This window comes from Castanea sativa, chromosome 11 (assembly GCF_040712315.1).
Source record: "Castanea sativa cultivar Marrone di Chiusa Pesio chromosome 11, ASM4071231v1".
NCBI classification, from domain to species: Eukaryota; Viridiplantae; Streptophyta; class Magnoliopsida; order Fagales; family Fagaceae; genus Castanea; species Castanea sativa.
In genome coordinates, this window is record NC_134023.1 from 61916618 (window position 1) to 61943126 (window position 26509).

The 26509-nt window shown below is 33.8% G+C and overlaps 2 protein-coding genes and 1 long non-coding RNA gene across 6 annotated transcripts; 2 read left to right on the plus strand and 1 right to left on the minus strand.

The window, feature by feature from the left end:
- Positions 1-1253: 1253 nt before the first annotated feature.
- LOC142617725 (uncharacterized) lies at positions 1254-5186 on the minus strand. Of its 3 annotated transcripts, XR_012841032.1 has the most exons (4): positions 5077-5186; positions 4828-4872; positions 4190-4517; positions 1254-1658 (listed from the first exon to the last, which is right to left on the minus strand). It is a non-coding gene; the product is annotated as an uncharacterized LOC142617725 (long non-coding RNA). The 3 variants fall into 3 exon arrangements; XR_012841031.1 differs by having other exon boundaries at positions 1254-1619; positions 4190-4872; XR_012841030.1 differs by having other exon boundaries at positions 4190-4872.
- A 6978-nt stretch (positions 5187-12164) lies between these two features.
- Positions 12165-15752, plus strand: LOC142617721 (xanthoxin dehydrogenase-like). 2 transcript variants are annotated; one of them, XR_012841029.1, is made up of 3 exons: positions 12165-12307; positions 14422-15312; positions 15562-15752. XR_012841029.1 is itself a non-coding variant. In XM_075790673.1 (2 exons), exons 1-2 carry the CDS (start codon positions 12264-12266, stop codon positions 15218-15220), a joined length of 843 nt encoding a protein of 280 aa, XP_075646788.1. In that variant the 5' UTR covers positions 12165-12263; the 3' UTR covers positions 15221-15444. The 2 variants fall into 2 exon arrangements, 1 of the variants encoding a protein (XP_075646788.1); XM_075790673.1 differs by lacking the exon at positions 15562-15752 and having other exon boundaries at positions 14422-15444.
- Positions 15753-18084: 2332 nt separating this feature from the next.
- LOC142617722 ((+)-borneol dehydrogenase 2-like) lies at positions 18085-22150 on the plus strand. Its single transcript, XM_075790674.1, has 2 exons — positions 18085-18218; positions 21127-22150. The coding sequence occupies exons 1-2, from the start codon at positions 18175-18177 to the stop codon at positions 21923-21925; spliced, it is 843 nt and encodes a 280-aa protein (XP_075646789.1). The 5' UTR covers positions 18085-18174; the 3' UTR covers positions 21926-22150.
- The last annotated feature ends 4359 nt before the right edge of the window (positions 22151-26509 follow it).

Genomic DNA, 26509 nt, shown 5'->3' on the forward strand with positions numbered 1-26509 from the left:
GGGTGTGGAATACCTTTTCAACACTGTTTTGTTATTTTTATATGCTTTTTAGTGCTATAAATTTTCTTCACCCTATTTTTGTATGTTTATTTATATAATAGAAATTAAATCATTTTAATTTTTTTTACATTATATATTATTTTTATTGGATTTTTCTCTAAAATACCTCCTCCTACATGAAAGATTTGAAACGATCCATTACATGCCCAATGGTTGTGGATGTTCAATTTCGTAGGCATACCGCTAGTCTCCCAATCTTTATTTGTGCAATCACTCCTTGAATTCCCAAAGTTCCATGCAGTACATAACAAATTTAAGGGACCACTACAACTTTTGCTTGAAACCACAATTAGGGAAACTAGTCGCTAAGCCGTGCGATGCACGGGAAAACTATTAGAAAATAAATTTAATCCGTCTTTTTGTTCTATTAAATTTAATCTTTCTTTTATTCTTTTAAAATAAGAGTTTAGGCCTAATGATAAAAAGCAATCATCATATAACGGACGAAATAGATTAACATGTTATTGAAACTATAAAAAAAAGGGTATAACATCAATTTGAATAGTAAATCTGTAGTTTTATAACATCTTAAACTTTTTTTTTCTTAATGGCATAATGTGTTAAGATCACAAAAGAGTTTGTGTAAAATCTAATTGTGAAAAGTTGTTCTTAGAGGGTCAGAAATGCATTAATTTTGTTAAATAAAACCATAACTTTTATCATATTTTATAATAACTTTACAAATTTATAACATTATATTTTTTAGTTAAGGTTGTATTAGAGGATTGGAGTTTTTCTTAATTGGATGTGTTTACAGTTAATATTTACACACTTTTGTTTCAATGGCCAATTAACTTTTTACAAAATTGACCAAAATGACATTTTACACCGGTCAAAGTTTGCATCAAATTTTTCAACAAATAATAATAATAATAATAATAATAATAATAATAAATAATTTAAACAATTATTCTATATGAACTTTTCATTGAAGAGCCAATTTAGATTCAACTTCCACCTAAATCGCGCAACAAACCATTTCCCAATTTTCAATTTCATTATTAGTTGTCTCAACTTCATATTGCTACTATACCAAATACATGTTTAGATGCGTACTTAGAAGCATAGCATCCCATAAAAACCTCTTGCCCAACTGACATTAAGCCAAAAAAGCAAACAGCCCCAAAAACATGCAACTACTTCACACTCTTGGCTTTAGTGTTCTTGGAACCAAATGCTTACTCAACATCAGATTTTGTATATAATATTGTTGCACACTCTAAATGCTTTTATTCATCTGTTAACAATTTCCACAATTACTACAACAGGCCATTGAAAACAAATTATATAGTAATAGTAACTAATAATGCTAGGTCTCTTTATCTTAAAGCTAAGATAGTGATGTTTGAGGGAACATTTCAAATTAATGGGGTGCAAGCAAAATGCAAATCAAACTAAACTATTAGGATAAACCACTGCTATAAAAAAAAAAATGCAGGTCCTCCCATTCCTTCTTGCAAGCCAATAGTAGCTGCAAGAGTTATCAAGATTGCTCAATTCCATGAGAGTATTCCACCTGATGGTCTTGATGCAAGCATCCTCCTTCTATATCCCATCCCCTGCAAGTTAAAATTTTTAAGACTTCTATATCCCATCCCCTGCAAGTTAAAATTTTTAAGAATGAAAATTGTCAATCGGTGGTTTCAAGCAAAAGATACATTTGTACAAAATATAAGCAGCCTAACTCATTTGCTTGAGGAAAGCAAGACCAACATCTCAATTAAAAAATTTCTGACTACAGATAGGCAATTACTTCAATTTAGCCACACAAAAAAAAAAAAAAAAGAAAAAGAAAATGCAAAGTCTACATCGCTTTCCAAACCTAAAAGAAAATAAAAAGAATGAAAGAAAATGTTCATCAAGGCATCATTCACAGTAATATATATATAAGTGCCCAAAAGAACTACAAACAACCAAATCAATTAAAAAGTAACAATATACACACAAAAAAAGAGCCTCATGTGAGGATTATGCTACTCTTTAAGTTTTTTTTTTTTTTTAAACTTTAAATCTCACTTATCAAAAGGTAGAAGTTTTTTTTTTTTAATCTCTCACCATTTTGTGAGTACCATCATCAATTGGAAACAACTGGAGCTTCAGCTTCACAGGAGTATATTGTTCTCAACAAAAATTTTTTGCAAAAAGGAAGGCAAAGGAGGGCAGAACTTTGCCAACAAAATTAGAATCCTTTTGGTCTGGAATTTAGATTGGAAACAAATCATGCCATCAAAAACTTTAGACGTCTAGAATTTAAATCGTTTTAGAAATACAGAAAGAAAAAAAATAGGCACCCTCCTAGAGCACCTAGGTCATGTTCAACCTCTTTATCCATAACTACCTTCTACAATTGCTCAGTTGCATTGCAAACCAAAGAAAACCCAACAAATGCAGCTTTTTTGCATTTATTATATATATATGATGAGATGACACCAGCTAATATCCATTTTAATGACCTTCATGAAATATTAACATTGTGAATTTGTGATGCTGCAGACAGCAAGATTAAAGATGGTTAGTCACTATGGTTCTTTTATCAATCATAGTAACAAGGTGCTAAGTAAACTTCTTAGCCCATCAGGGGTGAAAAGCCCTTAAATTAAGCATCTCTTATGAATGAAAGTATATGCAGCCAATTACAACAATTTAACCCAATAGAGCAAGCTGTTAAACAATTGTTTTTGTTGAAAATAAATAATTTTCCTTTGAAACAAATAGAAGCTCATTTAGCAAATATATGTTCTTGGGAAAATAGCAAGACGTAGATGTAATGGAAGATGTAGCCCACTTTATCAATGAAGAAAAGCCAAAAGAAATTGGTGCATAGAAACGTGATTTTATAAAAAATTTCTAGTAGCCAATAGTCACAACAGCATGTGAAATTCCAAAATGTTTCTAAAAGAAATTTCACTAAACACATGGTATGAACAATAACTAAAAATAACAAACACTGAAGAGTGTATGACTACCACAATACTATTAATGCCAACTCCCCAAAATAGAACACCAAAACCTTCTCATAGCAAACTCGTAAATAATAAATTAATAATTGAGACTTTGCAAATACTAAGTGGTATTTAAAATAAAGAAAAAAAAAACCACAGATTGAAAGAAAAGGTAAAAAATATTACATTGGTTTAAAGCAAGTATAGAGTAGTCATGAAGTCCCTCTAAAGATGCTTCTTTCACAATCATGTGAAATTTGAATATGAAATCTGAAGAATTGGCTCCTTTAGGATATGGAATTCTGGAATGTGCGAGCAACTAAAAGGTGTGTGTCTAATGTTTCTTCACCAATCTGAAAGGTAGGTTTTCTCATGCTATGACAGAGGCTAAGGTTTTTGAATTTTGACTTTCTTATTAAAGATTATAAAACTGTCCCCAGTTATTTTTAAGTCATTATAGTAGAGATCAATTGTAAATCATATGTAATGTCAATAATTTTGCATCCTTGTGAAACATGTTCAGGTACTATAGATTTAACCTTAAACGGTGGGCAAAAGTGCATAAACCCCTCTGAGATTAATACCGAAACACAATCAAATTAGTAAGTAAATATATGCATGTCTACTTATAAGAAATTCATTTCCAACAACAAAATAAAAAATCGAGGCCAATGACAATGTATCCAAATCAGAGTAGTGCTTCCAGCTTTTCTACTTATCATAACAAAAATCACTTATTTTTAAGGATTACATATTTATTAAGAGGATGAATAACAGATAATCCTCATATTTTCCTGACGAATGTTATCAAACATAGTATACAACGCACATTCAGTTGAATTAAGTAGTCAATTCAAAACCTTCTCCACTAATAGATGCTTTCATGTAAGACTGTAGTATTATTCATGAAATAGTAATATCAATTCAATTCTGACAAATAAAAGAGCATCGCCAACATTAAACATGTCGATATTACAAATTAACTTCTAGTAATTTCAGAACTCTAATAACTAAAAATCATTATCATGCAGCCATTATATATGGGTTTAAAAGCATCCTATCAATCATTCAGACCCATTGCATTATCTAATAGTAGAAAAAGTTTATAAAATTTAAGCAATAATAGATCTTGATGATCCTAAAAAACCATCTAAAACGTTAGATCTTGATTAGCTTGTAATACATACCTGATACCTACAGGAGGTCTCTATCTACACTCTTCAACAACCACTCTTGTCTGATTTTGTTTTCTAAGCTTCCATAAATTTCCGTATCAAGATTAGAAGCTGTCTGCACCAAATTCATTGCTGTCTAGCTTCACTCACCCACCTTTGGTTCCGATTGTACCATAACAGCCAGGCTATATTCAGCATGAACTCCACCTCCATGACATGCCCATTTTGCTAATAACACTATACCTATGGAAACATCATGGTTAGGGGAACGGTGGAGGAAGGTGAAGGGGTCATGTTCAGCTGCAAACATGAAAAAAAGAAAAAAGAAAAATGCAAGCACCTGCAACAAAAGTGAAATAAAATAGAATACCATAGAAAAATCTTAGTAGAAATAACATAAAGTAATTCACAATTGGCAAATTAACAAACCAAAATTCACAATTCACAAAGGTATCTAAAAGGAACCTTCACAATTGATAGTGCTTCCATTTACTTTTGCTTCACTATTGTTTTTTTCCTCAACACCCAAACAGATGCTCAATTTGGTTAAGTTTGTCTAATCGTGAAAATACTTTTGAAGCTTTATATCAAGCAGATGGTGTGCGACTATGAAAAGTGAAACTATTTTGATTCTAGCAAAGTTAACTAACCTGGGTTGGAGGAGAAAGATGAAGAAGAAGAACATGATTTATCAGCTACGAAATCAGAGAAAGAAATCAAATTAAAAAAAAAAAATTAACAAATTCTTAGGTGTAAATTAATTGAAATCAACAATAATCAAACTGAAAGCAATTCAAACATTAACGAATTAGTAAAACTAAATAAAAGTTAAAACGTTTCACAGATATCTGATGCGATTCGTACTAACGGATTTAATCGTAAAGAGAGAAAAGAGTTACCTTCTTTAGAAGAGCCGTTGAACTGCGATTTGCGGGTGGGGGAACGGCAAAGCATGGTCTGCGTTTTGGAGAAGGAGAAGGAGAAGGTAGAGCGTGTTAGGGGCTTAGGGTCCGTTTGGATAGAACTTATTACTGAAAACTGAAAACTGAAAACTGAATACACTGTAGCAAAATAATTTTAAATGTGTGAATAGTGCCGTGGGACCCATTTTTAATGAAAAAATTGCTGAAAAGTGAAATTTGTGGGTCTATGAACAGTGCACGGATGCACTGTTCATGAGGAATTAGTCAACAATTACGGCTTGAAAAAAAAAAAAAAAAATTGAAAACGCTGAAACGCACAACTTGGACGTGGACGGGCTATCCAAACGCCCTCTTAGGGCTTCTCTGATTTTGCGTTTAAGTATTTTTTTGGGTTTTAGAAAAGTTTTATTTTTTTATGATTTATTTTAATATTATGCTGACGTAGAAAAATGTGGAGCAGCTTCGGTTTTATATATATATTAGTCGTTAACTTGTGCGATGCATGGAAAACTATTAACTATGAAAAAAATCAACAATGAATAAAATATAGACAAACCCATGAAGTGGATTTGAAATATTTTCAAAAAGAAAGAAAGCTTTAAGTGAAGTTTTGTGAATATGATACATTTCGTTTTGTAAAAATGAAGATCATATTTGATATATTTCATAAGCAAATAAATATCTAACCATTTAACGAATCGGGTAAAGAAGAAGTTCGAAAATTTTAAAGTCAAACCGAGATCGAATCAAAGTTGAATTGTGATGACATTATAATTAATTTAATAATTATTTAAAATATAATAAATATATTAAATTGGTAAAAATTGAAAATTTGACTAAAATAATCCACATAAATATAAATATCTATCTTTTAAATATATTTTTAAATCACAACTTTTAGGTAAATAAAAATATTAAATTATAAGTAAGCATATATATAGATATTGAAGTTTAATAGTCTAATAATATGTTAAGTTTTAAACCCATATTATCTTGTTCTCATAGGTTTTGTTTCCTTAACCAAAGAGTCTTCAGTTAAGTGGGCGGACAATCCAAAAGAAGCTATTAAAGAAAAGTAAAAAATATTAACATAAAATGAAAAGTGCTCAAGTTTCAAGAATGTGTTGGCAGCACAATATCCACGCAAAGTGCTTCAAACTTTCATAGTTGGCTTTTTTAATTTTCATTGGATAAAAAAATTTCAAACTTTCTCTTCATTTTACCTTTGAAAGTTTCAAACTGTGTATAATCAAATTATTAGCGGCTAAAATTTGACTTTCCTCCACCGTGCTTGTGAGTTTCTGTTCTTTTTTTCCATCTTACCTCCCCTGTTTTTTTTTGTCAACAATTTCTTTCATTTTCTTTATCTCATCTCGCTATCTCTTCTCTATCATTTGAACAAAAAGACCCAAATTTTACGGAGATAGACATGAAATGGAAGATCTGAGAGTTGAAAGAGAAAGAGTGCAAAGTCTGAAAGAGAGTGAGATGAAAAGAAGGAGATTTTGTGATTTGTGGGTTTGGCTTGTATTTGTGATTTATGGGTTTGGTTTATGCTGCTTGTGTACTGTGTTTGAGGAAATTTATGGGATGAAGATGAAAATGTTGAAGAGAGAGATGAGATTATTTTGGTTTTGATGATTTATGGGTTTGGTTTGTGCTAGGTGTGTACTGTGTTTAAAGAAATTTATGGGATAAGGAGAAAGATGACGAAGTCGGAGATGGGAAATTTTTATTATTATCGAGTTCTTGTTTCTTCTCAAAAAAAAAAAAAATTCTTGTTTTAGTTTTTAGAAGAAGTATCGGGTGGAGAAATAAGGATAAATAGTTTTTTTTTTTTACTGTTGAAAACATATGACAAAACGAATTTAACTTTAAATTTGTGGAGGAGAAAAAGTCAGAGAAAGAATTACCCGTCGGAGTCAAACCAAAAAGTCATAGGGAACTCTTTTTAGTCGGCTTCATATTCCTTCTTCTTTTGCTTCTTTTTCTGGAAAAATCAAAAAGGTCGTTTTACTGAAAAGTGGTTCTCTTTTTTCTTGATCGGAATGTCTGGAAACAAAGATTGAAACAGGTCTTTAAGTTTAGAATGATACGTGATCCTTCCAACTCGTAAGAATCTAGGCTTGGATTGTCTTACGGCTTGACGCAGTTGGCGAACAGATTTTTCAGATTTCTCTCTCTCTCTCTCCAGATTTCTCAGTTTTCCTCTCTTTGCAACTCTCTTTCTCTCTCCCTATGTTTCTTAGATTCTCTCAGTTCTTCAATTTAACCGAATTTTGTTTTAAACCGTGTGGGATAAACTTTAAAGTTTAAAGCCCTCATATGGTGTAAAGAAGCCTTAATAGCAAGAAAAAGCTTTTAAATGAAAATGTGCCTATTAAATAAAAATGTGTCTATTAACCGAAAAAATGTCTATTGAAAAATGAAAAGTCACAATTGTTCAGTGTTTTAAATGTAAAGTCATTCGTGTTTTTAAATTTATACGTGGCATTAATTTATGTAACCACGTAGCACAATGAGAAGTGCTCAACAAAAAGTCAAACGTTTCGGCTATTAGTTATTATATAGATATATATAGATTAAACTAGTATTGCAAATGAAGAAACTTCAAAAGTGTTAGAAATCGCCACAAATTCCTAATTTGATTTGGTTTTTTTGGCTAAAAGGACCAAAAAAACCCACAAATTCCTTTCATAAAGGTTTGATGGCTTTTGCCTAAGGATCCTCTCACATGGGGAGAGGAGAGAACTCCTAAAAGAATATGAGTAGGTTTATTTGAATAATAGCTTGGTAGATTTGGTTGAAAGTTACTCATAGTTGTGTGTTGAAAGTTTGCTTTGGGAGAGTGAGAGAGTTATTGGGTGCATTGGTGTTCTAGGATCGTGTGTTTGCATGTGTGAGGTTTGTGAATTATTTTGGTTATAAATCATATCGTAGATAGTGAATTTTGGTTGTGTTGCTCATGGACATAGGCATGGAGTTAGGCGAACGACATTAAATATTGTTGTCTTGTGTGGATTGCTTTATTTTCTTGTTTATGTGAAATGCTTCTGCTAACCCTAAATCATAACAATAAGATTGCCTTGTACCTATGGGCACCTATGTTCTTCATAAGATCTTCTATAACTTCAAATTCTTACGAGATCAATTATATAGTCAAGATTTAGTGGTGGAAAAGCAAATGTATGTCTTGGGTTAGGAAGGCACCATGATCAAGTCAGCAACATAACCCTTGCTAACTTACATCATGTCATCTTTTGAGGTACCTTCTAAAATCTGCGACAAAATGGGTGCATTATCAAGAAGGTTTTGGTGGAAGCCAAAACATGCAAATTAGAATTTCCTGGCTTGAAAATCTTATGACAGCTTGTGTCTCTCTACGAAGGAGAGAGTTCTAGGCTTTAAGAAGAATAAAATGCACAACAGAACTCTTATAGCAAAACTCTCTTGGATGGTTGCATCCAAAAATGACAGTTTATGCTTGAGATTGTTGAGGAATAAGCAGAGAGTTTAGGAGGATTAGCTTAGGAGAAATATTTCCAAATATGCTTCACCAGTATAGAGGGCAAATGAGAAGGCTAAGAAGCTGATGGTTAAGAGGGCGGGCATGTTACCTAGTTGGTGATAATGCTTCTATTATTGTTTGGCTTGACCTTTTTGTGCCTTGACTGGATGGTTACAAGTCTAATCCAGGAGGTGAATCTATTTCAATGGATCCCTTGATGGTATCAAGCTTGATAAACACATCAACACATGTATACATAGCTGGAGGCAAGATAGGCTGCTGGAGCTTTTTAATCCTTGAGTCAGTGGGCGCAATATCTGAAATCCAAACTCCTTTAAGACATGTTCAAGGTAGGTTAATTTTAACAAAGGATCACTAAGGTAAATTCACAGTTAAATATACTCATAGAATGAGTCAAGAACCCAAATATACCCATTACACCCTGCCTAATTTTGGAAGATGAAAGCTTATGAAAGGACCAAATTAAAATACTGTTATGGAGGATAGGATCAAACATATTGCCTATAAAGGACAACATGAGCTACAAAATAAGATATCTAATACAGAATGCGTTCTGTGTGATGCAGCCTTTAGAAACATGTCCTCATTTGTTTTGCAACTGTCCCATGACATCTAGTTTTGGTGATGCTGAGGATATATAACTAATGGATTGACAATCTCTAACAATGGGGAAATTGTGAAGCTAGCTGTAGAACTGATAAAGGAGGCAATGTACTACTTCTCTTTGGAACCTAAGAAATTACTGGTATTACTGGTATCAAGAGCAAAGTGCATGAGTGTATATTGATACTAGCTGATGGCAATTAAAAAAATATGCTATAATTTATTTTTTTTGCTTTACATTGTCAATTTTTTTTTATACCTCTATAGAAATAAAAGGGTTACAAACAAGACTTAAAATTATCATTGATTTACCTAAAGTTTTCCCTACTTTTATGAGTTAGTAGTAACTCCTTAGAGGAAAATTTAAAATAATTTTTAATTGAAAAATTGAAACTTATGAAATCTAAAATTTAAGTTGAAAGTATTTTGAATGAAAAATTTTCTCCAGTTATTTTCAATTATCTTATCAATAACTTTAGAATACAACATTTTTCACAATTATTCTCAAAGTCAGTGAGACAATGTATGGTGATTATTGTATAATACTAGTGGTGTTATTGACATACTATTAGACTATGAGTGATGGATAAATAAGAAAGTGATGTTCATAAGATTTGAAAACTATTGGAAGTATTTTGCAACTTAATGACACTAATTATTGGCCTGTGCTTTGCCGAAATTTTTTTATTCAACTTATTATAATTTATAAATATTACAAGTAAACATGTTATGAAAAAAAATTATTTAATTGAGAGAAAAGATGTTAGTATTATGATCATAGGGGGCAAAACTAATGGCCTGACCCAACTTGGATGAGACTGGGTTAGGGTGGAGGCCCAATACAACTAATTTGTAGAGGTAGATGATCAATGTCAAACTTTCAAGTCCTAGTAGCCATGGTTTCGTAATTAGAGAAAGGAGATTGGCAAGGATAACAATTTTAATAAAGAACTATAACAAGGAAAGATAAATTATTATTTAAGTTCTTCCTTGAGATGACCGAGGAGTAATGGTTCCTTATATATATGCTTCTCGATTTTAAAATGATCACTTTCTCCCTCTATTTCCCTATTTCTCTCTCTCTGAACTTGTTTTCGATCCCCATCAAGGAGGATATTCCCTTCTTATATATAACTATTTGGATTGCATCCCAGCCTTCCACTTGGATGGCCGTTGATCCTTTCTTAGATACTTGTCTCATCATTGCCTTGCTGGTAGCGAAAGAGTAGGCTGCAGGTTGTGGGAACATTGTTCAGAGGTCATTCTGCCATTAATGCAACTGACTAAACTGGTATGGTGCGTTAAATGTGGAGGTGACGTATGCATTATTTAGAAACTTCCTCCTTCCCTTGCTTGCATGTCACTACTACCTTCCTCGGCCTTCAACATTATGGCCTTAGTGGTTTAACTCCGGTCTCCCAAGAATTGTCTACTCTTCAGGTAAGCTGTATTCCTCGATTTCCTTGATTGGCTATTTTAATTAGATTGGGCCTGAATTGATGAATAGTTGGGCTCAGTTACTCCTTGGGTGGACTCCACTTGATGATTCCCTCTCTTTGGACTTCCCCCTCCCACAATATAGATTATTATTATTATTATTAGAAAATACAACCCATTAAGTTGTATTTCTTTTTTATGTTTACATGTGTTATATAAAAGGTCATTGAAAAAAAGTCTACAACACAAAAGGACATGTATCTATGTTTAATTCGCATGTTGGTAGTTTTTTTTTTTTTTTTTCCACGTGAAGATAAAATGATGTAAATCACTTTATTGTATTAATTATGTATTCATCTCTTTCTCCTAAAACTTAAATGACAGAGATAATGAATTAATACTCATTTAAAGAGAATGGTAATTATTTAGTTTTTTTCCTTCCTAAAACTCAAATGAAAACAATAATAAATAGGTGTGTTGACACATGCTATTTTTTGAAAAAAATAAGTAGATATAAAAATTAATCTTAACATTTCTTTCTTTGGCTGGCCCATCATTTTAGAAAGTAGTCTTTCTTTTAATTTGTATAATAATTAGATGTTTCTTCAATACATAAAACATATATAATTAGATAATTATAAAAGGTTTATTTTTTCAAAATATATTTTTAAAGATTTTATGCAACATTTATGGGGTTTTTTTTTTTTTGGATACAAGATAGAATTCTGCTCTAACCTAATCTAAGTGTATATGTGTGTGAAACTCCTTCCTGAAAACTTGAATCCTGGCCCTTACCCCTCATACCCCACAGACACTTATACTTATGGAATGACCATCGCACCAAGGGTGTGCGGTAGTATGAGGCTTCAAATGTAAGTAATTATTTTTTAAAAATAATAATTATTCTATTTATAATTACATTGTTCATTTATCAAATGATCAAATGTGAATAGTAAATAATATATAATGTATAATAAGTAAATAATGTATACATGCACCATCACCTTTAATAGTATTAAATTCAAAATATTTATAATGTACTACTATTAATTTAGGATTAAATGTTGTCACATGTCAGATGTGATATGTTATAGACAAATTGTTAATTGACATGTGGCACTATTTGTCCAATTCATTCGAAATGGATAGAAGATTAAGCCTTATCATTGTTGTATGCATTCACTAATTACAAGATCTAACTTTTATAATGTATATCATAGATTGGTTGCACCAATTTGAATTCCCCTCCCCTGCAGTTTTTTTTTTTTTTTATAGGTCTCCTGTAATTATAATTATTGAATTATTCGTTGTTTTTTTTAAGTATGATTTGAACTTTATCTAAAGAGTTAATTGGAATAGAGTACACTCTAATTATTTATTTATTTATTTAAATATTGTTGTCCCCAAAGGCTAAAATTTATTAAGAAAACCTATCCAAAAAAAAAAAAAAAAAAAGTTATTAAGAAAACAAAATAAAAATCTAGAGAGTCTGAAAGGCTGACTTCTTAAATGAGCGTCTCGAAGGAAATGGGAACCGAAGAAGACACAACTCACAAGAGAGAGAGACAGAGAGGGAAAAACATAGAACTGAGTCATGTCCACAGTCAACACTGTTGAATCTTCACTTCCAACCCAAAGGTAACCCAACAGTTTTCCTTCATCCTTTCTTGTTTGGTTTTGTTCACAGTTTCTGACTGTAGCTTTTTTTTTTTTTTTTTTGGCTTTTAACTATCAAACTGAACGTAGGTTTCTCATCTTTCAATGGTTTAAGATCTGGGTTTTTACTACCCTTTCTCTAACATGGCAAATTTGACTGAACCCGTAGCTTTAGACCTTGAGTTTGACTCAAACTAGGCTTTGTGAAGTTTATAGTTTTATTAATTTGGAAGACTGACTGAGGTGCCAGTTACAAAATAGTGACTCTCTCCCTCTCTGTTTTATTTCTAAAATTTTTCAAATGCTTGGTTTAGACCAAATTAGGACTTTCCCAAATGCTCAATTTTGTGCCTAAATCTGTACAGGTTGAAAAAAATTTATCAAGTTCCTTTATAAATATATGTACACATGTATATTCTGTTCAGTTTACCCATGTTTTACCAAGCTTCTTCTGTTTTGGTATGTGTAAGTGTTATGTTTTTATTTTTCTTATTCAAAATTTATGTTTGTTGAGGATTCATAGTTGACACAAAATTTTCAGACTAAGGATTGGCGGTAATTGTTGTTGTTGTTGTTGTATCGCTCATTACCTTCAAATGTTATACAGTTACTGCCAAATTTGCACCCAGTTGTATACAGACGTTTCCTTGGCTTCTAATCTTGGGAGATCTTTTATGACTATTCACTAAATTTATGACCAATCTTAATGGCCCATGTCTCATTAAGATTTCTTCCAGATAAGGTTTATGATAACTCACAACCAAGTTAGCACTTAGCAGATTTGTTCTTTTGGGGAAGTGTAATTTCATCTACCCATGAATTTGGTTGAGTTTGCATTACCAACCTGGGGTTTAAAATATTAAAATTTACCTACATGAGGTTTAATTGTATTTGCATTTGATATATTATTTTATTGTAGTCAGATTATAGTAAAGTTGCTATTTTGCTTCGTGGCTTTCTTTTATTTTAACGATTTGGGCTTGGCAAATCAAACTCATCCCAAATCATAGGTAGTTAAACATAATTGCTTGGACAGATGAGAAAAGTAACAAATTTGCAAGATAAACGAAAGAAGATAAGGTGAGTCTGCCTTGACCACATAATGGTCAAGGTCATTGATCATAAATCATCTAATCTTATGAAAAGGATCCTTTTAACTCCTAGCAATTGTTTCATTCATTATTTTATTACACATTAAAGAATATGAACCTGCTCCCAAGCCCCAATTCTGTAGGATGGCTCATTAACTTAGAGATATGTGTTTTCTACAATTGATGTAGGCGGGCTAAGTATCATGGATAGGAAAAGGGTTTGGTTGGCTATGTTTTAAACTGTTGATGAGGTTCAATGGTCAAAGAAATAAGAATACTTGATTGATTTTTCTTTTAGGAAGCTGTTTATAGAGGAATTGAGGATAATTTCATTAGGTTTGAATTGAATCTTACAAGGCCTATAGGTATCTCACCTAGAAAATTTTAACAAGTCTCACCTATGGCATTCCAACATCGTGGAACCTAGTGAAACTCACACAGCAATGGACCAGAAATATAATATTTTACTTTCACAGGATTTGTAGCTTTCTAAAAGACTACAGTTTTGACCAAACTTAAGCTGCCTATGCATTTCAAATCTTGATTGCCATAGCAAGACAGTGATTAAATAAAAAAAGGTTCCCACTTTTGCGGGGTTTGGGAGAGGTGAATGCTAGGCAGCCTTACCCCCAATTTTTTCTAGAGAGGTGATCATTAGCAAGACAGTATTACTACTCTAGAATTTATCTGTCAAGAAAATGGGCAGATTCAACAATGATCATGGAAATCTTAATCTTTATCTGATGACATACTCAAAATAATTGTTTTCTTGCATATTATATCAACTCAATCCTAAATATAAGTGATATACTCATCCCAGAAAGCTCATTTCTTAAGAAAAGCCAAATTTGTTTTAGAAATGAAGTCAGTAAAGTAAAATTCTGAGTCTTTAACTCAGACCAGTAGCTTCATCAGTGCTAGTTATAGTTAACTTCCTAGATACAACCCTACTACATTAGATTTCTTATATAAGATAATACCTCCACTGTGCTTTTCCCTCCTCAGATTATTGGGAAAAGTGGCATTGGTCACAGGTGGAGCCACTGGTATTGGAGAGAGCGTTGTGCGCCTATTCCATAAACATGGTGCAAAGGTTTGTATAGTTGATGTGCAGGACAAGCTTGGCCAGGATGTCAGCGATACCCTTGGTGGTGAACCAAACACTTGTTATTTCCATTGTGATGTCTCTAAAGAAGATGATGTTTGCAGTGCAGTTGACTTCACAGTCAATAAATTTGGTACACTCGACATCATGGTCAACAATGCAGGCTTGTCGGGTTCACCATGTTCTGATATCCGCAATGCAGACATTACAGAGTTTGAGAAGATATTTGATATAAATGTGAAGGGAGTCTTTCTCGGGATGAAACATGCAGCTCGTATTATGATCCCATTAAAGAAGGGCTCAATAATTTCTCTATGCAGTGTTGCAAGTGTCATCGGGGGCCTAGGCCCTCATCCCTATACAGGGTCTAAGCATGCCGTGTTAGGACTAACCAAAAATGTTGCGGCTGAGCTGGGGCTACATGGGATACGTGTCAACTGTGTTTCTCCTTATGCAGTTGCGACAGGCTTGGCTTTAGCTCACTTGCCTGAGGATGAGAGAACTGAGGACGCCATGGCAGGTTTTCGTGATTTTGTTGGGAAGAATGGTAACTTGCAGGGGGTGGAATTGACTGTTGACGATGTGGCTAATTCTGTGCTGTTCTTAGCAAGTGATGAAGCACGGTATGTAAGTGGGGCTAATCTCATGGTTGATGGTGGCTTCACTTGCACAAATCACTTACTACGCGTCTTTAGATGATGTGTAACATTCAAGAATTTGGCTGCCCTGTTTTAGTAGCTGTTGGAAGCTTATTGAAGTGCGATAATCCTGGTGGGCAGGGTCAATAATTGGTAAAAGGTTTAATTCACTGAATCCTCCATAGAAAGTTGATTTCGATATCGTCTGTTGTACACTAAATATTGCAGATGGATTGTGACAGTGCAAATTGAAATAAAAGTACATTTCATGATGGACTTCAACAATTTTTTTTTCCTTTCAAAACAAATATATTGGTTTTCATTTTATGTTTAAAAATTGGAGCTGGATAACTTCTCACAGATTTTTTTTCATTCTAAACTAAACTAGTTGTTGTGAACAAGGTGCTTGTGCCTTTGGTAGAAGTGACTGTGAATGGTGGTTGGCACAGGAACAGAAGATGGTGATGCTGAAGATATTGGTGATTCAATTTGAGTGAGTTGTGACAATTCCTATGGTTTGTAGTTGTATAGAATTATTGGCAGTTGTGTTGGTAGGAGTAGACTGGTTTTGTGGTGCTGGTGTCATGAGGTTAGTGTTGTTAGATTGCAGTTTTCTGGTGGCTGCCATTGTGGATAAAGCTTCCCAAGCTTTTGAAAATTGTATGCTAAGATGTTAGGAAAATCACTCAATTGAATTCCTGTCGTAATTTGAGGTTTTTTGGTTAAATAGCACCAAGTATGAATAATATACGAATTTATCAATAAAATTAATGTACACTTAGAAATAAAAATATAATTAAATAATACAGTATCATCTATTAATAAATTTTTCTGATACGGTAACGGAGGATGATAAGGAGAGAATTAATGCTATAATTAATTCCAAATGCTTGGTAACGGCAGAAACAAGAACGGAGCAGGTAATGAAAAGAATTAATTCTCATAATATCAAAAATCCGGATTTTTCTCTCCCTAAAAAAACGGAATTGATATTAATTGAGAATGATGTTCTATCAACATTAATTGAAATTAATGAGGGCATTAATTCTAGCTCCATATCAAGACACCCAACAGCGTCTGATTTGAAAAAGATGGCTGAACCAAAGAAATTGGCTGAAACGGTAAGGTTAATTGAAACAGAAACTAATTATTATAATAAAAGCTCAATTTTGGATTCTACTCTTCCTAAAATACCAGGATTGAGTTTAAAGGATAATAAATCTCCGTCAAATCCAGCTGGTTTGGTAACGTGCTTGAAAGGAGATAATGAGGGGAGAAGTTACGGGTCTGATACCAATTATCCCACTTACTCTGATCACGTGCAAGGTGTTAAAGGTTTTATGGGTGATCAAGTGCAGGGTCCAACGAGTTTACTGATTGAAGATGTGAAAATGTTTGCTAAAAGTTTTGTAAGATTGTTGTATTCTAGCATTAAGAGAAACGGCAATAGGGTTGTTCATAGTCTGGCTAGAAATGTATTATGCATATCAGATTTTCAAGTATGGATGGAAGATGTCCCCTTAGATATTGTTTCAATTTTACAATTGAATGTAGTTGAATTACATTAATAAAATCCATCAGTTTCCTTCTCAAAAAAAAAAAAAAAACACCCGTGACCTTATTATATTTAATGGACATTATACATTCTTTTCTTTCTTCAAAATTCTTTTCCAAGATGGTTATACAAGTCCTGAATTTTAGATGCAAAAAAATCTCTATGATCATTTTCAACCAAAAACCAAAACAAAAGTTCCTTAAAAGGATTAAGCAAACATCCTAAATTTTAGAGACTTTAAAAATTTCTATAGTCATTACCCCAAAAAAAAAAAAAAAAAAAAAAAAAAAAAAAAAAAATATATATATATATATATATATATATATATATATATATATATAAACATATGCATAAAAAGGTGTTCAACCGATAAAAGATTTATTTTATATTCTTATTAGCTCGATTAGTAAGTTTTTAGTTGTCGAATAATAATATAAAAAAAAAAAAAAAGTAAAATTGGGTTTGAAATACTATTGGATTTGTAAAAAAATTAAAATATAAAATATAAAAAACGTACACTCAAACTTATTAGTTTTTAAACGCCAACCTATAGAGAAATTATAAGGTTCACATGGTAGACAAGTGATATAGTTCACTATTCCACTAAGAGACACACCTGTTTAAATTGCTGAGTTAAAATTTTTTTTAAACAAAAACTAATTACCGACTAAGCAATTTTAAACAAATGAGAGTTTTTTTTAGTGAAATGGTAGACAAGTGACACGATCCAACAAAGAACGGTATAATTTCTCCAACCCATGGCTTCTTTTCAACCCTCTTTGGTCGCCATCTCTCCCTCAAAACCCACTTTCTTTCCCTCCACAAACCTCAACAAATCCAATTCATTCAAACCATTCAAGCTCTCATCCTCTACAAACCCATTTCACCAAATTCACTAGAAACCACTCCAGAAGCCGGTTCCAGAACCCGAACTGGCTTCTTTGAGTCGTAAAAGAAGTGACTGCAATCAAAACCGGTTTCGAAAATTGAGTAGAACCCAGTTGAGGTTTCTGGTGAGAGTACTGTAAATGCCAATGGTGAAGGTGAAGGTGAAGGTGTTGGTGGTGGTGGCACAGTGGCACTAAGGAAGTGCCATGCCAGTTTTGGTTAAGGTTGCAATGGAAAAAGGCCAAAGAGTACAAAATGAATATAGGGGTTGTGGGTGGGTGGTTGAGAGAGTGACACAATTTCATTGTATGTAGGTTTCTTTTTTATATTAGTGTTTCATAGAAATTAGAAAGGAGTAAAAAGACATGTCAGATTGAGAAAGTAATTGAAGAATGAGTCTTTTTCATAAATATCTAACATGTTACCAATCTTTAAGCCGAAAGACGAGAGCCAACCATAAAGGCTAATTTTTTTTATTAAAAAAAATCTAGAGAATGCCTGTGTATTGAAGGAAATAGGAAAAGGACACTCACAAAGAGAGAGAGAGAGAGAAAGAGACATAGAATTGAGTCATGTCCACAGCCAACTTCGGTGAGTCTTCACTTCCAAGCCAAAGGTAACCCCACAAGTCCACAACACATCAAACCTTTCGATTGTACTTCATGCTTCAAACTTTATTGTGTTGTTTTCTCTGACTGTTCTGCTTTTGTGGTCTGAACTATGTTGTACAAAATAATAAGATGCCTTTTGTTATTCTTTCTTGCTTTGTTTTGTTCAGTTTCTGACTGTAGCTTTTTCTTTTAACTATCAAACTGAACATGGGTTTGTTAGCTTTGTTATGGTTTAAGATTTGAATTTTTACTAAATCCAATGGTGGAAATACTTATCATTTCTTTAGGTTCAGTACCCTTTCTCTAACATGACAGTTTTGATTGAATCCGTAGCTTTTTGACACTTTGACTCAAACTAGGCTTTATGAAATTTATAGCTTTAAAATGGAAGACTGAGGTGCCAGTTACAATATAGTGACACACTCTCTCTCTCCGTTAATTTTGTTTTTTTTAACCAAATGCTTGATTTTGTCCAAATTAGGACTTGTCCAAATGCTCAATTTTGTGCCTGAATCTGTACATGTTGAAAAAATCAAGTTCCTTGATAACATATATGTATGTACATATGCATACTCTGTCTGATTTACCCAAGTTTTACCGGGCTTTTTTGTTTTGTATGTGTAAGTGTCATGGTTTTCTTATACTTATTCAAGATATATGTTTGTTGAGAATTCATAACTGACCTCAAAATTTTGGGACTAAGGATTGGTTGTTGTTGCTGTATTGCTCATTGCCTTCAAATTTTATACTTACCGCCAAATTTGCACCCAATTCCAATTGTATATAGCATTTTCCTTGACATCTAATCTTGAGAGATCTTTTTACCAAATTCACTAAATTTATGACCAATGTGTTTGACTGAATTTATTGAAGACAAGGGTCGGATTGGATGGAGGGAGAGGGAGAGAGAGTAGAGGGGAGTAGAGTAGAGTAAAGGTGGCCGAAAATTGATAGGTCAATTGGCCCAAATCTCGTTAAGATTTCTTCTAGATAAGGTTTAAATAACACACAACCAAGTTAGCACTTAGCAGAAAAGTTCATTGCAAGAAGTGTAACTTCAACTACCTATGAATTAGGTTGAAAATGAATTACCAACCTCATTCAAATATTGCACTATACCCACATGTGGGTAAACATAATTACTCTTGAGTTTGTTGGACAGAAGAAAACTAACACATTTGCAAGATTAAAGAATGAAGATAAGTTGATTCTGCCTCGACCATTCAAGGTCATTGATCATAAATCATTTTCTAAAAGGGAGCCTTTAAAGTACCAGCACTTGTTTCATTTATTATTTTATCAAACATGAGAGAACATGAACCTGCTCCCAAGCCCCACTTCTGCAGGATGGTCATTAAATTAGAGATTGGGGTTGGCTAATATTGATGTAGGTGAGTGATGCAGGAGCCCAACCAGAAACTGTTTCAATATTTAATTTATTTTAATTGGATTGTATCAGATTTTAGGTTTTTTATTATTTATTAAGTTGTGATAGGGATTAAATCTCATGTTCTTATATAGGGATTAATTTAGTATTTGAGTTCAGCTAGGATTAGTCATTATCTTTATCTCTTTAATTCCAGAAGCTCTATAAAGCTCCATGATTTATTTTGTATGGAGATTATTATTATCAATCATAGATTTCCTTGTGAAAATGCTTTTACGTTTGGTGGTGATTTCAAACAACACTTAGGTGGTGAAGCCTAAGGTTTACTGTGGGACTGTTGCGGTGAAGCCTAGGCTGTCCTGCATTAGTGAGCTAAGCATCATCATGGATAGTAAAGGGTTTGGTTGGCTTAATGGTCAAAGCAAAAAGGAAACTTGATTGTTTTTTCTTTTAGACAGGTGCTTTTTAGAGGATTTGAGGGTACTTACATTAGGTTTTAATTTTTGGAAATAGTAAGAAATGTTTGAATCTTATCAAGGCCCTTATCGGTGTGTCTCACCTATGGTGTATCACAAATCTTGGAACTTATGCTATGTTTGGATGTTGGAAAATGGAGGGGGAGTAGAGTAGAGGGAGCGAGAGTAATTAAATTATCTTGTTTGGATTTTTTTTTAAGGAAGGAGGAGGAGGGATTTGGAGGGGTTTGAACTGCTTCTAACCCCTCATTTTTAATTCCCTCAAATTAGAGAGATTTGGAGGGAGAGTGGAGCATAAAAATGTTGACCAAATGAATTACCAAATTTGTACTTTCTATATTAACAAAATTACAAATGAAAAGACTAATTATTCCCTTCCTCTTTACATAATTTTAAAAACATCCAAACAAGGTGAAGGATAACCATTCCCTTCTACTCTCTTCTCCACTACTCTCCTTCCCTCTACTCTCCTCTACTTTTCTCTCTCTCTCAAAACTTTCAAACATAGCATTAGTGACACTCACACAGCAATGGACCAGAAATATAATGTTGAAGTTTAACAGGATGTGTACCTTTCCAAAAGACTAGAGTTTTGAACAAACCGAAGCTGCCTATCAGTTTGAAATCATGATTGCCATAGCAAGACAATAATAATGCTCTAGAATTTAGCTGTCAAGAAAATGGGCGGATGCCACAACGATCTTAGAAAGTTAAAATCTTTATATGATAATATCTCAAAATGAGTGTTTTCTTGCATATTAAATCAACTTAATGATATCCTAAATATGAAGGATCTACTCTTGTCAGAATTTTTTTTTTTAAAAGCCAAGTTTGTACTAATGATCAAGTCAGTGAAGTATATTCTCCAGAATTGCTTCATTTTAATAGCTATGTTTTGTTTGGCTCCTTTTTGGTTTTGAGAGAATTCTGAGTCTTTAACTCAGACCAGAAACTTCATCAGTGTTATTTATAGTTAAATTCATAGATTCTAACATATTATATTAAATTTCTTATATTATGTAATATCTTCAATGTGATTTCCCCCCTCAGATTACTGGGGAAAGTGGCATTGGTCACTGGTGGAGCCACTGGTATTGGAGAGAGTGTTGTGCGCCTATTTCGTAAACATGGTGCAAAGGTTTGTATAGTTGATGTGCAGGACAAGCTTGGCCAGGATGTCAGCGATACCCTTGGTGGTGAACCAAACACTTGTTATTTCCATTGTGATGTCTCTAAAGAAGATGATGTTTGCCGTGCAGTTGACTTCACAGTCAATAAATTTGGTACACTCGACATCATGGTCAACAATGCTGGCTTGTCGGGTTCACCATGTTCTGATATCCGCAATGCAGACATTTCAGAGTTTGAGAAGATATTTGATATAAACGTGAAGGGAGTCTTTCTCGGGATGAAACATGCAGCTCGTATTATGATCCCATTAAAGAAGGGCTCAATAATTTCTCTATGCAGTGTTGCAAGTGTCATCGGGGGCCTAGGCCCTCATCCCTATACAGGGTCTAAGCATGCCGTGTTAGGACTAACCAAGAATGTTGCGGCTGAGCTGGGGCTACATGGGATACGTGTCAACTGTGTTTCTCCTTATGCAGTTGCGACAGGCTTGGCTTTAGCTCACTTGCCTGAGGATGAGAGAACTGAGGACGCCATGGCAGGTTTTCGTGATTTTGTTGGGAAGAATGGTAACTTGCAGGGGGTGGAATTGACTGTTGACGATGTGGCTAATTCTGTGCTGTTCTTAGCAAGTGATGAAGCACGGTATGTAAGTGGGGCTAATCTCATGGTTGATGGTGGCTTCACTTGCACAAATCACTTACTACGGGTCTTTAGATGATGCGTAACATTCAAGAATTTGGCTGCCTCGTTTTAGTAGCTGTTGGAAGCTTGTTTAGTGTGATAATAATGGTGGGCAGGGTCAATAAGTAGTAACAGGTTTAAATTAGTGAATCCTTCATAGGAAGTTGATTTGGATCTCATCTGTTGTATTCTAAATATGGGGGATGAATTGTGACGGTATTAATTGAAATAAAAGGATATTTTCGTTATGGACATCAACAAATTTTTGTTTTTTTTTAAAATAAATATTTTGGTTGTCTTTTAAGTTTGGAAGTTGGAGCTGGATCACTTTTCACAGATTTTGTCGTTCTAAACTAAACTAGTTTATGTGGACAAGGTCGAAATGGCTGTCTCAATGTGGTGGTTGGCAAAGCCGCACAAAAAAAAAAAAAAGAAAAAAAAAAGATTGTGATACTGAAGATATTGGTGATACCCAATTTGAGGGAGTTGTGGCAATTCCTATGGTTTGTAGTTGTTTAGAATTATTTGCAGTTGTGGTGGTAGGGGTAACAATGGTTTTGTTGTGCTATTGTCATGAGGTTAGTGCTGTTAAATTGCAGTTTTCTGGTGGCAGCTATCGTGGCTAAAGCTTCCCAATCTTTTGGAAATTGTATGATAAGGTGTTTGGAAAACCACTCAATTAAAGTTCTTGTCATAAATTATGAATAACTAGGTCTACTTCAGAATAAATAATTTTGTAATTTTAATATGATATATAATTTTTTCTCTAAGATTTGTTCTTCCTAAAATTAAACAATTTCTATTGGCTTCAATTAGGTCTACTTCAGTACATTTCGGTATCATTATGTCCAATTTGTTCCACTCGGTCCAATTTGGTCTACTCAGTCAATTTTGGTCCACTTTAGTCCATTTTGGACTAGTTAGGCCATAAATTGATTATAAGTTGCATTTTCAAACTTAGTTTAAAAAAATTTTCCCTTAATTTTTGGGTTGAAAAGTATGGAATTTTTATATATTAAAACTCTTTAGTTTTGAGTTAAAAAATACAAACAAATTAGACATTCGAAATATGAGCTCTAAAAACAAACAATTCCACTTTGGTTCTATTTGGTCCATTCGGTTCACATTGGTTCTATTTTGTCCGCATTAGTTCTATTCAGTCCATATTGGTCCTATTTGGTTTATTCTGTCCACTTTGGTCCACTTCAATTATATTTGGGTCATTTGGTCTACTTTGGTCCTATTTAGTTCACTTTATCCACTTTGGTTCTGTTCGATCCACATTGATCTTATTCAGTACATTCTATCCACTTCGGTCGTATTTAATTTAAATTGGTCCTATTCGGTCCTATTCCGTCCATTACATCCACTTTGGCCCTAATCTGTCCATTCATTCTTATTTGCTTCTATTCAGTCCATTTCGGTCCTAGTCGGTCTTATTCTATCTATTCGGTCCACTTTATTTCAATTGGTCCAATTCAGTTCAATTGTGTCCACTTTAATCCAATTTAATTCATTTTGATTTATTTCAATCTATTTTTGCCAAGGAAAAAGTCCATACTTTTAAAAATCGAACTAGACCGGCCAGTTTGACCGGTTTAACCGAAAATCGGACAGTAATTCAGTCTGATTATGCTTAAAAACCGAAAATATAAGAAAAATTGGATTTAACCGGTAACCGTCGGTTTAACCGGAAAAACCGAAAACCGAAATGGTTGAACGGGTTTTGCAAAATTGATGAAAGACAGAGAGAGATTTGAAACGGAGCTTTATTTTGCAGAAAAATCATCTTTTTTCTCAGATTTGCTGGCCTAAGCAGGTAAGGATAGATTTTTTGCTATAAAAATCTTTTTTTTTTCTCAGATCTGCTAGGCTTTGAGACAGGGGCGGAGCCGGGGGGGGGTCGAGGGGGGGCAAGTGCCCCCCCTGACCTCCCCAAAAACTCCTTTAATGTAGGAGTCTAACGTCTAGCTTGCCCCCTTAACATCTTTTTGCATAAGTTTGCCCTCCTTTTGTAAGAGACAAGTTGAGAAGAACTAGCAGATAATAACGGACTCATTAGAGTGTTTTCTTTTTTGATAAAATATTATGACTCACGGAACTTTGATCTTTACCAATAATTAATAATTAGAATTCAATTATATAAGGAACTCTTGTTGACTAATCCATTGGTTCCTGAGACTTTGCTATTGCTGCATAGTTTTAGAAGTTGACAAACACTCTGTTTCAAAGCCGTGTAACAGGGGTGCTCTCAAGTTGGCATCCCTAGTTATTCAAAGCATTGAATGTAAAGTGAAGTTAGAGGATACCCTGTTAGCCTACAAGATATGCTCTAACCTTCTAAATCTTATGCATTAGCTTCATATTCAAAGGTAATTCCCTTGGCTTTAGCCAAAGTCATCTATGGCCAAGATTCCATCAGTTGAGAGCTTAGTCGGTTGAAGATGTTATTAGCGTTATATCCAAGTTTTATAAAACTAGCAATGTTTTTATTTTTTATTTTCATTACATAAAGTCTTAATATTTTTATGAACAAAAAAAAAAAAAACAAAAAAAAAATGCTCAGTGGGTCCTATTTATAAACTATTGTTTGGTATAATTCATAATTTACAATGAGAATAGTGGTATTTGAACTTGAGATATCTTTGATAAATTTTGTTTTTAATCTTATGTTTTTAATCTTGCCCCCCGAACTCAAATTCTGACTCCGCCACTGCTTTGAGAGAGTGAGAAAATTACTGAATACTCATGATTGGTGTTGAAACCAGCCTCTTGAACTGGTATGAGATATCCACAGCTCTTCGGTGAGACAGAAAATGAGAGGAGCTGATGGAGATCTAAGTCTAACTTCCAGAGTGTAACTACCCAAAATTGTTTGGTATTTTGGCTAATGCCGGCTTCTTCTTGGCTTTCTTCTCTCAAAACCCACTTTCTTTCCATCCACAAACCTCAACAAATCCAATTCATTCAAACCATTCAAGCTCTCGCTAATCTTCTACAAACCAATCCAATGCTGAATCTTCAGAACCCATATCACCAAATTCACCAGAAACAACTCCAGAACCAGAACCAGCTTCTATTGACCCTGTGAAGCTCGCTTCCGAAAAGGCCAAGTCGTATAAGAAGTCACTGCAATCCAAACCAGTTACGAAAGTTGAGCAGAACCCAGTTGAGGTTTCTGGTGGAACTGTGGAAGTACTATAAATGGGAATGGTGAAGGTATTGGTGTTACTGGTGGCACTAAGGGAAATGCCAGTTTCGGTTAAGGTTGCAATGGAAATGGCCAAAGAGAACAAAATGAATAAAGGGGTTGTCAGTGCTTGAGAGAGTGATAAAATTTCAGGTTCTGTTTTTTAAAGCTGAGGTTTTGAGATAGAGAGAAAATGCATGATTCTTTTTTTTTTGTTTAGATTGACTGTGCCACAGTTAATTGTATCATTTCTTTTTTATATGAGAAAAAAAACTAGGCTCTTTATATTATAACTAGGCTCCTGCCACTACATCTTTGTTTCTTCTTTTGTATTTTGTCTCTTCCTTCCCACACATTTTTTGCCGATGCTGCTTGGCCTTGTCCCGTTCCTTTTTCTTATATTTTTGTTGAGTTTGGAGCTTTCTTATCCGTGCTCATCTTGTATAGAAATGATGTGGGCTTCTTTGGACTTGTTGCTATACTTCACCTGGGTTGAGTCCGTTGGCTCTTGATGTTCTCCTTTCGTACCTGCCACAAGTTTTTGTTGGGCGGGCCTATTGGATCTTTACCTTATTCTTTCCTTTTTGGGCCTTTTCAAGTGCCATTCTTATTCCTTAAGGAGGGTAAGAGGGTAATCTCACTGTGGCTGTCTCCCATACACTGCCCATACCCTAAGGTGGGCCAATGGGCTCTATCTTTTGTCCCTCATGGGTATTTCTTTCTCTTTGGGCCATGTTTGCTTACTTTCTGGGCTTTTGGAGCACAGCCCAATTGACTTAGATTAGTGATTCTTCAAAAAAAAAAAAGAGTAGAAGGAATTGTCTAAACCCGGGAGAATAGTCACGTTTTTTTAGTGAGCACAACAAGATATCCTCATCCTAAATAAAATAAAATAAAGAAGAACCTACTAGATTGGTAGCTCTATTACAATTCTGTTACTGGAATATATGAATGATATCAAATTGATGTCTTTACTTACAACAAGCTTAACCGACCGCTATTCAACTAGCTATTCAACTAATTTCAAATTAATAATGAAATTATGTAAGCAAAAAACGATTGCTTAATGACCTTATTTCTATCTTAAAACAAAATATACAGCTTTTTAAAGCATGGAATTTTTTAAGGTACATACAACTTTATGTTTGCTTGATAAACAAAATAAGCTTATTAAAATAAACCCATCCAAATGCAAGCGCTGCATCTTTCATTTGATTAATGGTCAACAACTTGTAATGTTAATATAAACATTTTCATATGGAAGGTCAACATTTTTGATAGATTACAATCATTGCTTGAATGCTGAATCCATGGTGCAGGCAGGCTTATAAAACTGCAAGCGCTCCAATACTAGAGGGAATCCAAACGATGACCAACCATGCAGTAGCAATTGAGAGCTGTAAAAGTGTAAAGTACTCCCTTTTCTTCTTT